Source organism: Oryzias latipes, chromosome 7 (assembly GCF_053564925.1).
Source record: "Oryzias latipes strain Hd-rR chromosome 7, Olatipes_Hd-rR_3.1".
Classification (NCBI taxonomy): Eukaryota; Metazoa; Chordata; class Actinopteri; order Beloniformes; family Adrianichthyidae; genus Oryzias; species Oryzias latipes.
This window is the reverse complement of record NC_136243.1, coordinates 36,958,932-36,973,594: the sequence shown is the minus strand read 5'-3', so window position 1 is coordinate 36,973,594 and position 14,663 is coordinate 36,958,932. Positions and strand designations below refer to the sequence as shown.

The following is a 14,663-nucleotide window of genomic DNA, read 5'->3' as shown; positions in this document are numbered from 1 at the left end:
AGATCTGAGCCTCTATGGCTCTGGTGCTCAGGGCTTGTTCCTGAGCTGCCAGGATGAGCGCTTCAGTGCTGTTCTGTAGGCCAGCCCTTTCTAGCCATTGGTAGGACTTCTTGATATCAGCCACTTCAGTTATGGTCCGGTGGTACATCCCATGCAGGGGTTTGTCCTCCCATGAGCATCTGCTCTCAAACACCCTGCAACAGCCTGAAATTCGGGTGTGCGTGTGTTTGCATAGACTTTTCATTGAAAGTGGCCGCTTGAACGCGAGTCAACACAGCCGGTGTGTGTGCACCTTCAGAGTCCGGTCAATGTTCGACAGACCTCAGACATCTCAGTACAGACAACCGCAGTGCTAGGAACAGCTAAGATACTGTAGGACCCTCAGTTTCCAAGGCCTCTAGTAGGGGACTGAGCTCAGGTGAGAAACCACCTGCGGAGGGTGAGAGGGGTGTTTTTTTTTTAAATATATATTTATATAAATCTTTTGGAGCTTTTTGTCTCAAAAGTAGCTTGTAAAAGTGTGGCCAACCCTGCTCTATTCATATAAGAACACATAAAATTGAATCAAACTAAAAACCCTATTAGGCTAAGAATAAACCAGGCTTGGCCTTTCTACAATTTTTCCACAAGATTTCATTACTAGGCAACAGTGAAAGCAAACCTGGATTTGCAGAAAAAAGGAGGCTAAATGGAACCAAACAGAATGGGGGAAACAAAAAAATGGACTGTTATCTACCTGAACCTTAATAGATTTGACATTGGACATTAATAAAAGTATGAATGGAAGTGATGGGGTGAAACAAACTACAAAGATATGATCAGTGGTTTGAAAAAAAAAAATTCTATGATAATCATGGATCAAATTCTGAAGTCATTCCCAAAGAAGATAATCTATAATTTCCATCTTCACTTTGGGATAAAGGTTTTAGGTCTTACCATTTTAAATAATCCTATTAAAACGGTTAATGTCTTTAATTGTTTTAAAAGGTACATTTTGCAATAGTAATATAAGAAATCAATGAAGCATTAAGCAATGGAAAGAAACTGACTAGAAATGAAAAAGCTGGAAATGTGTTTTACCTGACGTAGTAAACTGTTTCCCGCACTCCTTACACTTGAGAGGCCCATCTGCAATATGGATTTTTAGGTGAGCCTTAAGGTTTCCCAGCTGGCAAGAAAATGAAAACAGCTCAGTGGCAAATAAATACAGACCTTTTCCACACAAAAAATAGAAGATCCTGGAAAAATGTATGGATTTTTATAATTCCATTGAAAAATTAATCATTCACAGAATATAGATGCAGGAACCACTGCTTCATTGAATTCAAGGATTTATCTGTTTGTTCTTACATAAATTGGGGTTCCAGCTCATAAAACTCAACAGGTTTCAAAAATTTGGATCCTGTAGAGAAATGTGCCTAAATTCTGCAAGACTTCAATGTTTTAAACAGAGTTTTACCAGCTACTAAACTCAAAGCAACTGTCAGATGTCATTAAGTTGGTTCAGTTGGGTTCAATATGGGGAACACTTCAGACTCAACTATCCAGAAAACCATCACTGATCCCCTCCATAGTCTGGGTAAGCCACTAAAGTTTCTAGCTGATGAGGCTGGCGGTTAACAGAGAGCTGCGTCCAAGCAGATCAACGGAAAGCCTAATGGAGGGACAACATGTGGCAGGAGCTACAGCAGCTGAAGAGACGACCAACCTTCAGCAAATTTTCAGAAGGTTCAACAACCTGAAGACGTCCAGTAAGAGTGGAATGAGGTGGAGGAACAGCTTCGAAAACCACCACATTCAGAGACTAAACACATTTAGGTTGTGGGATTTTGATTAAAACGTTGGAATCATAATTAAAAAAACCTCTGTGGACGTTTTATTTAAAAAATAAGTATTCAATTTTTTTGTGAGATTCCTTTTAAATGGGCTGTAACATATTAATTTATCATTATTAATTTATATTAATTTTTAAGCTAGCTCAATATTTGTTGTGAAAAATCTCATTGTGAGCTATTTTATTTTAGATTTGTGACATAGTGGCACTGTTAAAATGAAAACATCATTTAAATAGTGGATTTATTAAGTATTCCTGATAAAACAGACCTCCAACTTTTACACCACGAAGGGGGACCATTTTCAATTTCAATTATTTTAATATGGCGCAGACGGGGCGAGCGCGGCCGACAGAGGTTTGACAGCTTGTCAAACCCGATGACAGGAGTCAGCCAGCTGATTACAGGCTCCAGGGAGCGATAGGAAGGACAGAACCGTTTAAGCTCTTTGAATTCAGCCTTGGTGTGACCAGCAAAACGTTTCAGATGGGCTTTTAAGCGGATCATTTTACCACCGTGTAATTATTTTATAGCAATTTACACAATTGTTTGAAATCCTTAAGTGAAAGATCCAGTCAGTCATATTTGGGCTGCAATGTTCAGTGCTGGTGTTGGTCAAGTCCACTTTCTTTAGCCCTAAATCATGGCAACAGTCTAGCAGAATTTTAGACTTCATGATTCCTTCTGCTGAGGCTCTGGATGCAGATGCAGATTTGATCTTCCAGCAGGACCTGGCTCCTGCTCAGACTACTAAAGTATTGAAGATGGGGTTATCATTTTTAAAATACTTTATTCTGGTTGACTTGATGTGATCATAATCTCGGTCTTTATCTTTTTGCAAAACCGCTCCGCTTCTCCACCAGGGCTGCCGCCATTTTTGTAAAGATTCACAAATAAATACTTGAAATCTATTACGCAGTGGCCCCTGAATGTATATTGTACGAAAGGTTCATTTTTTGAACGGAAAAATGTTGGAGTGTGAATACACTTTTCCATAAAATAATGTGAGGAAAGGGTCTAAATATGCAATAAACTGCAAACCATGTATCAGGTAAGTTAAGGTATAACACTGGAGTGGTTTCACTTCCTTCCCCAAAGACATTACCTGGTTAAAGCGTTTGTCGCAGTGTGGACAATTGTTGCCCTTCTCCATGTCATGAATCTCCAGATGTCGCATCTTGGCAGTAGGATCAGAGAAAGATTTCTCACAGTAGTCACAGTGATAGGGCTTCTCACCACTATGCACCAGCTGGTGGCGTTTCAGATTGCCTGATGTGGTAAAAAGCTTGCTGCAGACCTCGCAGCTATACCGCGCTTCGCCTGTGTGCCGTTTGTGGTGCAGGTTGAGCAGGCTGATCTGACGGTAGCTTTTTCCACAAGTAGAGCAACTGTACGGCTTCAGAGAACTTAAAAAAGCAGAGCATTTTCTTACTTAAAAAACCCTCAATTTTACGAGCTACAGAGTGATGAATATTTTTCAGAAAAACTGGGAAACTCACCTATGTGTTTTCTCGTGAGCTTTGCAAGCTGCAGGATCAGAGAAAGCTTTGCTGCAGTCTCGGCAGCTGAATGGCTTCTCTCCTGTGTGAATGCGCATGTGTCTCTTGAAATTTCCTGTGTGCGTAAATTTTTTTCCACAGTCCTAAAAAGGAACAAGTACATCATTAAATGTTATCAGTAGACTTGCCTGACATTTGTTTCAACTTTATAATAACAAAGCATTTCTAACCATGGAGGTTTCAGAAATAAACTGCTGTTGGGGTCTGGTGGAGTTGTTTCTTCCCCCCCCAGTATGGGAGGCACTTGGTAGTGTCATCAGGAGACATGGCATAAACTTTCATAGTTATGCTGATGACACCCAGTTATATGTGGCTGTGTCTCCTGATGACATGGGACCCATTGATGACCTTCTAAGTTGTGTTTAAGATATTGAAACACAGATGGGAAAGGACTTTCTGAAGCTCAATCAAGACAAAACAGACAATTGAATTGCTGGTCATGAAGCTGAGAGGGAAAGGTTCCAATCCTATTTATCAACTTTTAATCTGAACGTGTGCAGTAAAGTCAGAAATCTCTGTGTGATTTTAGATGCAGATCTTACCTTTGAAGCACACAAAGTTACAAAGACTGTCTTAGAAATATGGCCTGAGTGAGATGTTTTCCTTCCAAAGCCAGGGCTGATTTTTTTTTAACATCTAAAATAGATTATTTTAACGGTCTTTTTTCTGGTATTAAGAAAAACACTATCAACCGGCTGCAGCTTGTACAAAACTCGGCTGAACGCCGTTTAACTAGAACCAGAAAGAAGGAGCACATTACTCCACTTTTGAAGTCTTTGCACTGGCTCCCAGTCAGCTTTAAGCTCGATTTCTAGGTTCTTTTATTAGCTGCAAAAGTTTCAATGGAACTGGCCCCTCTTTTTTATAGGATTTAATTTGAATTTGTGACCCTCCCAGAGCCCTCAGGTCTGCAGGTGCAGGTCTGCTGGTGGTCCCAAAGGTCAGAACTAAAACCCAAAGCGAGTCCTCATTTCAGCACTGTGGGTCTGTGGAACAGCCCGAGGACGTGAGGGCTTCATCCACTGTGGAGGTTTTTAAGAAAAAGCTTAAAATGCGTGTTTGTAGTAATGCTTTTACAAATGTTTAACTTGTCCACATCTTTTCATATGATTTCATAAATCCTATCAACAATTAATTCAATTTATTTTGATTGTACTGGTGGGATGCGTATGTGTTGGGCTTTTTATGATGTGTTTTTATTTATCTATTTTATTTCATTAGTAATAGTGGTAGTAGTAGTAGTAGTATTTTCTACTATTTTAACTACAATTTTTGTATCTTACTAATGCCTTTTTTATTATGGGAAGCACTTTGAGATGCTCTGTAGCAGGAAAAGTGCTATACAAATAAAGTTGAGATGAATTGAATTGTGTTGGGGAGGCTACCGATAAGTAAGGGTCTGGGGTATTTGGTTGACTAGAACTCCCACTAAGGTCTAAATGAGGAGCATATATCCTATGGGCACCTCAAACTGGGTGAGTGCCGGTCTAAGCCCCCAAAGGCTGCTTGAAGGCTGTTTCTTAGTGAGGTGCTTACCAAGCTCTTCTCTCAGCGCATGAATCAAGAAGGCCAGCCCCAGGACTTTGGTGTGGCCTGGAATGCTTCTACAAAAATCAATCAGCTAAGACGCCAGGTCCTTTACCCTCAGAGGGGGGGGGGGGTCTAAAGTAGGTATGACTACTCCAATGAACATGCTGTTTTTAGTGTGTGTTTTTAAAATGTTCCTGCAGTCTTTTTCTCATGATGCAGGACAATTATAAATCAATTTAACCTTAAAACTGCGTTTCTGAATATTTCATTATTCATATTGGGGAGAATCAGATTAAGAAATGCTGTTGGAAACAGCTCTCAGTTCTGATGCAGCAACTGAAATGGGCGGGCCAAAGTCTGCCTGCTGCGCTCTATTCTGATGCAGACAAGAAGGAACCAAAGCCTAGTATGTGCACGTCTTTCAATATCTGTATATCTGCTGCCATCTCTGTGTGCACATGTAAGACTTTGTGTATGAGTGTGACCGTGTGTACACAGGTGTTTGTCTAAGTGTGTGAGTATGTATGTTTTCGGACGTCTCACCTCACACCTGTGTGTGACAGAGCTGTACGGCTTTGATTCGGACCGGATGGTCCCACATGATAACTGAACATCTCTGTCCCTGGACCCATCAGCTTCCTCACTATTGTGGTCAGCTTCCACCTCATCATCATCATCATCAGCCACCATGTCACTTGTCTCCCAAGAGTCGTCCTCCTCTTCCCCAGAAATCTTTGCTGGCTCCTTCCCCTTCTTCTTTATTTTAGACGTTAGAACAACATCTTCATCCGAGTCATTTTCTAAAGAAGCAACAGCAGAAAAACCTTTGAATGTGAATTAATGGGAACAATATTAATAAAAAAAAGGTCCATTCTGCTAAAGTTAATTTTCTCCAATGAAATTTGAAAACACAAGTTTTTTTTCTCTATTTATAACTAGTGTTAACCTTCCTTAAAACCAGATTAAACTGGTTAATTGTGCAATTAATAAAAAGTACAGAAATACTTTTACAAATATATAATTTTTTAGCAATTCGTATCTGGACATAAATTAAACACTGCTGCAGCGTAAGATAAGATGTGCTTTGAACTTATTCTCTAATAAACAGAGCTGACTGCAGATCTGTCAATAAGGAAAAGATTTTGGTAAAAAATCTGATCTTGGCGGCGCTGCCACAGAACACCAACACCCACCTCAATCACCAGGAGGTCGGCGCCATCAGTGTTTGACTGTGCGTGGGTAAATGGGACTGTAAGTCTCTTAATACGTACATGCCGTTTATCATAAACAAGGACACCTGATTGGAAGAAATCCTAACCAATCAGCATGAATCCACTTGTCTGCCATTGGCTGCTTTGGTGACACATTTGTAACACTGAGCTCAGAGTTTGGAACAGAAAAAATAAAGATGGAGAGAAAGCGAAAGTCGAGAGAACGTGTCTGAAAACGGCTGAGTGAAACAAGACTATCAACCAGCTTTCTGAAGATCACAAATGCAGAAATGAATTTTGTAATAACAGAAAGAGATATTGAAAGCAAGCTGGAAATTTACACTCAAACATTTGAAAGTTGGAAAGTTTTAGTTTCAAAGCACTATGTTCTAATTGCAGTTTAGGATATCTTGAAAACAAAACTGTGACTTTTGTTCTCATTTCAACAGCACAAGTATAACATACTTATACAGGGGGGCATAAAAGTATTCAGTCAGCCACCAATTGTGCAAGTTCTCACTTAAAAAGACGAGAAAGGCCTGTAATTTTCATCATTGGTAAACCTCAACTATGAAAGACAAAATGAAAAAAAAAATCAAATTTTTTGACTGTTTATTTAGGTCGATCAAGCGTTAGCATTAGCTGTCCTATGGGAAATTCCATTATACGTTAGCATCAAGCTAGTAGACTTTTGCTTTACCACTGTTACCAGTCACCAGTAAAGAAAAGGCATAAAAGATCCATCTCTACTTTTAAGGATCGATTTTTGATTTGTTAAACTTGGATCGATTCAGATCGATTAATTGATTTTATCAACCCAGTCCCACTTGAAAAATAAACGTAAGAAACCAATACAAATAATGATGCTTTATTTAAATAATACATTATGCTCTTAAAAGAAATCAACACAAATAAAAGACAAAAATCTTAGCTGCTTTAGCTACTTACCAGCTGGGAATTCTCTGTGAAGAGATTTTCTGATTCTTCTTCCTCGAGAGCTCATATAAAAAGAGCTGCCACATGGTTTGGACTGGGATTCTGTTATTCAAATGACAAATGTCAATGTTAGTCTTGAGTGTTCCTTTTGTTAACTGTTATATGACCGTTGCATGCTTAGATATTTACTGGGCGTGTAATCAGCATCCAAGACGTCGTCCTGACAGCCAGAAGCTTCTGGAATTGAGCCGTCATTTCCCCTTTTCACTGATGTCTTTTTAAGGGTACAAAGCAGAGAGGTTTTGGGGGGCCGTCCACGCCTCGAATGTGTTCTACCAAAACCACACTGAGAAGCGTTTTCTGGCCTCTGAGCAGAGATATCTGCACCTTCCTGGGTTTGCATGAGTGTCTGATCATCAGCAGAAGTGGTGAGAGGATGCTCCTCAGCCGGTGCCGCCACTTGTGGCACACAGTTCGCTGTTTCACACTTCTGCTGTGTTTCCGCTGTTTTCTCCTCTGGAACTGGAATTATTAAAGAACAAGGGGGCAGTTAAGAATCTACAGTCACTACTTTGGCCCATGGGCTGGTTCAGGCCGTGCACCTCAGCTATGACTATCAGTATGTTGATGCTTGATAAAGGTGAAAATGCAATTAATTATCTATGTCTTTACTACTTAGATATAAATATGAATTCATAAATTGGCAAAATTTATGAATTTTTGAATTTACTGCTAAACAAAATCAAATTTTCATTTGAAAACATAGTCTCTGCTGTCTTACTGTTCAAAAGGCATTCAAAGACCTGACTCACCAACTCCAAAATCCAGTGTTATGACAGACGGGGACGGATTTGCCATGGACTGGAATGCAGAACATGCATTTATGATTTCCTGCATCTGTAGAAAATGGGCCACAGAAAGCACTTCTTCCACGTTCTGAGGATTTAAATTCAGCTTAGAAGTGTACATAAAATCCAGGACTTGTCCCAAACCTTTAACAACAAGAAAGTGTTGGGAATATTAGAGAACATGCAACAGACAGCCTTTTTTTGCTTTTTAAGTGAACAAAATACTGAGTGCTGTTAATACAGCCTTACCAGAACCCACCTGCTGCATTGCTTATGTCCAGATGAACCACATCTTTCTGGTCCAAAAAGAGAGTGCGGAAGTACACACTGCAGGCTGCCAGCAAAGCTTTGTGGGCCTTAAAGTCCACCCCATCCACAACAAAGGTGCAGTCACACAGCAGGCCCTGTTTGCGCTGGCGATTCAGCTGCTCCAGTACCTCTCCACTGTGCCATGGGAACTCCATGGCTCAGGGGGGGCTTTGCTGATGTAGGCTCTGCAAAAAAAAAAAAAAAAGCCCATTTCTCTTTTTTAAATCAGCTTATCTGCTTTAGTTTGATTGGAAACCATTTCATTAGTACAAACTCCACAATCTGATGTGGAACTCAGATCAATGTTAAACAGCAACTTTTTTAACCAACATCTACATAGAGCTCGAGTTCCGTAAAGTTCATAGTCGTTGTCATTAACTAACTTCTTAGGTTCTTCTATTATCAGACAGTTGTGTTTTTTCACATACCTGACATGAGTCGTCCAAAGGTAGTGATGTGACATATATAAAAACAGATGGTTGTGACTGAGACGGAGTGACAGGTGACTCTGCCTCTTTATTTCTCACTCCACGTGGGGGAAAGAAGGAAGGCCTCCTCATCCAAGTTTAAGATGGAAGTGTGGGATCGCTTTCGGATCTCCACCGCCTCCATAATCCCTCTACGACACGTGTCAAACTCCAGACCTCAAGGGCCGGTGTCCTGCATGTTTTCTAACCAAACTGCCATTGAAGCTCCTTATTGGCTAAACTCACCTGATCCAAGTAATCAACAGCAGATGAGGCAGGATTTCTGAAAAACCAGCAGGAGGGCGGCCCTCGAGGCCTGGAGTTTGACACCCCTGCTCTACGGTATCTGTTGTCTTCAGTGGAGGACTTTCCCAGTCTATGATATGATTTTCTTCCTCGCAGTGGTCCCTTATGGCAGATTTCATATTATCTTGAGATGCCTGATGTTGTCTTGCTCTTGTTAAATCTTTTCTTCGTTTCCTTTTCACATTCTTTCTGATGTTCTGTAATTCTTGTGATGAAGGTGCGTCCTGTTTGTCTGATGTATGTTTGTTGCAGGTGTGACATGGTATTTTGTAAATGACATTGCATTTATTGTTTTGTTCTTGTCTTTTGGATGTACCAGGAGTTGCCTGAGTTTTAATGCAGTTTGACTGGGGTGCTGATGTGATGCTTTTCATGGCCCTCTGGATGTGTTCTGTTGCTCCTCTGATGTACGGTAATGTGATCATTCCTATGTTTTCTGTTAGACAAAGGGTTAGGGTTACTTTTACCAGCGGACAAAGGCAGAACCACAGTAACCCTGTACACAGAATACAAAAAGTAAATGAAAGATATGCTTCAAGACCAGACAAGACTATGAGGTCCTAAAAAAGATCCACTTACAGGAAGAAAACAAAATAGATAAACAAACCTACAACCACCTCATACCAACAGCCAGCATCATCCCCCAGATCTATGGCACTCCAAAAATACATAAACCTGGAGCACCACTGAGGCCCATTTTAGACTGTATTGGATCAGTAATGTACAACCTAACCAAATTCATAGCCAATTTACTGACCCCCCCCCCCCCCCCCCCCCCCCTAAGAAAAACAGACTATTATTGTGAGAATGCAAAACAGCTGGCAGAAGAACTTAAAGACGGAAGCAAAAGAAATATTGATTTCACATGACGAAGTATCACTTTTCACTAGGACTCCTGCAGAAGCCACACTAAAATAGTGCAGGAACAGTTCACGGTTAAAGACATCGCACAACTACTCCGTTTGGTCGCTACATCCACCTATTTTCAATTCTGCAACACCATCTACAGACAAAAGTAAGGCTTTCCATGGGTGACCCACTATCAGCCACAATGTGCAGCTTCTTCGTGGAAGATCTGGAGAAGAAAGCAATAACATCTGCACTGGAGTACTACCGTACATTCTTGACATTCTGGTAAAAAAACAAAATGAACACACACAGCAGATCACCTGAACACCATGGATGATGATACGGGACCAATCAAATTCACATGTGAAGAGGAAAAAGACAACTCCATTAACTTTTTGGATATAAACATCACTCACACAGAAAATAGGGACGTAAAAATAAAAGTGTACAGGAACTCACACAGACCAATATTTATCATAGACATCAGAACACCCTACCACCCATAAAATATTAGTAGTAAGAACCTTATTTGACCCCGCAGAACTGGTAATGGAGGGGGAGGACAAAATAAAAGAGAAGAAACACATTAAAAATGCTTTAATCAAGTGCCAATATCCTCAATGGGCCATAAAAAAGGGACAAAAACAGGTGGTGATGAGGAAATACAAGGAAGCAGAGAATTGTAAATGTCGTGTACTTGTATAGCGCTTTTCTACCCTGCTCGAAGGCCCAAAGCCTTTTACAGTCACACAGACCCATTCACACCCATTCAGACACTGCCAAACCCGCTGCCAAATACTGGCACCAACCTTCCACCAGAGGCAAGGTGGGGTTCAGTGTCTTGCCCAAGGACACTTCGACACATGGGTGGGCAAGGCGGGAATCTAACCCGCAATCATCTGTCAAGGGCATTCCGGGGTCGACCACCCTTCCACTTCACCACGGCCGCCCGAGAGAAGAACAGACAAATAAGATAGAAAACATAGGAATGGTCAGATTACCGTACATCAGAGGAGCAACAGAACACATCCAGAGGGCCATGAAAAACATCACATCAGCACCCCAGTCAAACTGTATTAAAACTCAGGCAACTCCTGGTACATCCAAAAGACAAGATTGAACAAAACAATAAATGCAATGTCATTTACGAAATACCATGTCACACCTGCAACAAACATAAATCAGAGAAACAGGAAGCTGTCAAGTTCTTGTTGGGGACAGCCAAAAGAAACAAACTCGAAAGTGAAGAACAATTAGTCAGATTTATTGTCCTGGGTAGCAGTCTGCAGACCTGAAGGAGCTTTGGCAACCTCCCGCCAGCAGAGGAAATGAGCAGACAGAGCAGGGAGGGGGGAGAGAGTTTGGATGCCGCTGATGAGTGGTAAACACTCGGAGACCTCAGCAGAGGAATCTCCACTTTATTAAGTCAAAAGAATGTCTTGGGCTTACGATGAGAAATCCGTGTGGACTGAGCAATGGAGGCGAGGCGATGACATGACAGGCTTAATGATCCGTGGAAAGTTTAGCAGGTTGGAAGTAGTAACCAGTGAAACTAACGTTCCTGCAATGGTTGAAGCACAGGAGCGAACTTATGAAGGAGCCCGACCAGGTGTCGGACGTAGAGCATGATTGCTCCCACCGGAAACCAGACCAAACAAGGTAAGTGCTGCAGCAGTCATGACAGACGCACCTTCATCACAAGAATAACAGAACATCAGAAATAATGTGAAAAGGAATCCGAAAGCGAGCCCACACTTCCATGAACTGGGATGAGGGGGCCTTCCTGCTTTCTCACACGTGGAGTAACATCCTCCAACAGACACAAAGGGGCGGAGTCACCGGTCAAAGTTTGACAGCCTTAGTCCCAATCATCTGTTTTTATATACATCATATAATCACCATTGGACGACTCTGACAAAGATAGAAGACATCCGTTGAAACATGTAAGGTGTGTGAAAAAACACAACCTTGTCTGATAATAGTCAGTTATTGCATAGCGCTCTATTACACAAGTTCGGAAGAGCTGAAAGGGATGAACGTCATCTACATTATTTATATTTCGGGACTAACATTTTTTTACCCCACATCCATAAAACTCAGTGTATTCAAATGCATTTTGATCAATCTCATGTTCTTTTTTCCCTACATTAGTTTAAGTGAAATAAGCTTTTGAAAGGCAAAGATCACAGTTTGGAATGGGAACTTCTGGACAGTTTGCGTGTTCTCCTTGTATGTGAAGTTTTTCCACCGCATTCCAAAACGCTCTTAGCTAAGAAGCTGCAGTGACGCTCCTCAATCTAGTTAGGGTGTAGCAGGTACAGAAAACTGATATTTATTTAACTTAAGTTGAACTGAAGTGAAAGACTTAAATTTACCTTTTAAAACCAGAAGAGTTTTTATACAAGCTGACAGTGTTACCCGGTTCCGGGTTACACAGCAGGACGCGTGGCGTGCCTCTCTGCAAATACAACTATCTTCAAATTACTTAAAAGGTTGATTTTCCCCAAAAAAGAGAGCTGACCATGCCCTCGAAGAAACTCCAGGAATACAAAGACCTCAAAAAGACTCTTGACATTATTCAAGAAACGCTTAAAAGTTTATGGAACAAGTGTCGGCTAAGCTAACGCCACTTTGGGAAATGATGGAAGAGTTCCGAAGATTTCGGGCTCAAAACGAGCAGCGAGAAAACTGGGTCGAGATTCTGGAGAAAAGACTGGACGATGTGCATCAGCAAGTAAGGATGAATAATGTCATTCTCACTGGATTACCGATCAAGCCTCAAGCGAAGCTGAATGCAGCAGGAGCTAGCACTGCTAATGCTAGCGCTAGCGTAACTAGCAGTGCTAATACGGAGATTGGTGCAGTGTCTTTGGAGCAGCAAATACATTCATTTCTCACATCTAAAGGGATTTCCCTGGATCTCAATACCATCGAGACCTGCCACCTGCTCCCCAGGAGAAAGGAGACGGATAAACCAGCGATCCTCATCAGGTTTGTGAATCACAAACACAAGCTAGCTTTGATGACCCAAAGGAAACACCTGAAAGGTTCGGCTGCTTATGTGAACGACCATCTGACCAGAAGGAATGATGAAATCTCAAAACATGCACGGCTTCTCAGGACGCGTCAGCAGATTGAGAACACTTGGGTTAAAAGCTGCAGGATTTACGTCAAACCACTCGGTCCAGAGGACCGGTCCAAGGTTCTGGTTGTGAGCACCATGAAGGACTTTGAGAAGTGTTTGACCACGGTCGTCCGAAACAACATGGAGTTATAAACCAAAGAGCCAAATGATTTCATGACAACTGGATTCCTCACTTTCTCTGTATTCAATTCAATTCAATTTTATTTGTATAGCCCAAAATCACAACAACAGTCGTCTCGATGGGCTTCGAAGTAAAACATGAAATCAAAAGGATCACGAATACAAAGAGTTCAATAGAAAAATACTAAAATGAACTAACAAACTGACTAAGCTATACTGGCATCCTGTATGTCTGAAGTCACCTGAATAACAGAGTTCTGACCTGCAGACAACTTGACCTCAACTTTCACCGTCGCTGATATCAGCTGAAGAAGGATATGGACCTGAATCTAATGTCTGCAGACATAACATCGAAGAGAACTATTAACTGTTTTGAACCCAGAAAAACAGCTGTTATCAGTAAAAGAAGAAATACCAACCTTGGACAATCGACAGTTATGGACCCTTTTTATTTTTCCCCTACAGCATTACTTTATTATATAAAAAAATAAAAATAAAAAAAAATACAAAAAAAAATATTTAAAAAAGTAAAACAAATGATTAATCACTTATTGAAAATTGTTAAATTGATTGACTTTTAATGATATTAGTTCACTTTATCCAAAAATTGATAAATTGATTCAAAAATCTTTCCTAATGTAGCATAATTTTGCACATGTTTTTAACTTTTGATACTTGATGAAATTTTGATATGAAAATTCCTGAAACAGTGTTGTGTCTACTTTACTGATATAGTATTATGTTTTATTCATATGAATGGCTTTTATAAGTAACACAATCTGCATATATTTCAGATGACTGATCTGCATTTGCCATGTTGATTTCTAAAATAGTTATTTTTGACGTAATACTTAAGTAATTCATCTTTGTCATGTGCTTTATCGATATCTTATGATTTTTAATTCTGTCTGATAAAAACCGGGAACCAGATATTGATAAATCATGTAATAAAATGGTTATAGTATAACGGGGTGGTATTATATAAGTTCGCTTCCTTCCACTCCCTTTCAAGCAATATTTATTAATGTCTAATTATCCTAAGTATGATTAGTTACTGTATGAATGTATAACTGATGTTTATATTGCTGTTGTGTATTATTTCTACTTAATTGCTTGAAATAAACCATTTCAAATCAAATCAAAAACAAGCTGACAGTGTAACGAAAAAAGGTCCTGAAAAAGACAGGCATATGATTGGACGAGCTTTGTCCGTTTTCATTCATAAGAAAAATTAGATTCTTGTTTCTTTACAGTTTTGTTGTTTACCTAAACCCGTCAGTGAACCGGCTTTCACTGGTTTCCACAGGTGGTTTGGCAGAGTTTTAATGCCAGATGACACAACCCCGTTTTTTCAAGGCAAAGGGAGACCAAGATAGGCAGCAGAGTGAAATGTCTTGCCTAAGGATCAACAACTTTTGGATTATGGCTCATTGGACGCACTGGGACGGGGACCCAGGTTTCCTGAGCACCAGTCCTACACACAGCCAACTGAGCCATCTATTCTTTGTCACAATTTTAACAAAATAACTTATTTCCTTTCTCTTAGGAAGT

At 40.4% G+C, this 14,663-nt stretch overlaps 1 protein-coding gene across 2 annotated transcripts in view; it reads right to left on the bottom strand.

Annotated features, from left to right (window-relative positions):
• zbtb17 (zinc finger and BTB domain containing 17) overlaps positions 1–14,663 on the bottom strand; it is a 30,366-nt gene that overhangs the window by 13,923 nt on the left and 1,780 nt on the right. For both annotated transcript variants that reach the window (XM_078949766.1, XM_078949767.1), the window contains exons 2-9: positions 8,176–8,410; positions 7,881–8,060; positions 7,258–7,590; positions 7,081–7,170; positions 5,465–5,721; positions 3,332–3,474; positions 2,938–3,238; positions 1,081–1,168 (exon numbers count right to left, since the gene is read on the bottom strand). In XM_078949766.1, coding sequence (XP_078805892.1) covers positions 1,081–1,168; positions 2,938–3,238; positions 3,332–3,474; positions 5,465–5,721; positions 7,081–7,170; positions 7,258–7,590; positions 7,881–8,060; positions 8,176–8,380 — 1,597 coding nt within the window. In that variant the 5' untranslated portion in view covers positions 8,381–8,410. The remainder of the gene's footprint in view (positions 1–1,080; positions 1,169–2,937; positions 3,239–3,331; positions 3,475–5,464; positions 5,722–7,080; positions 7,171–7,257; positions 7,591–7,880; positions 8,061–8,175; positions 8,411–14,663) is intronic.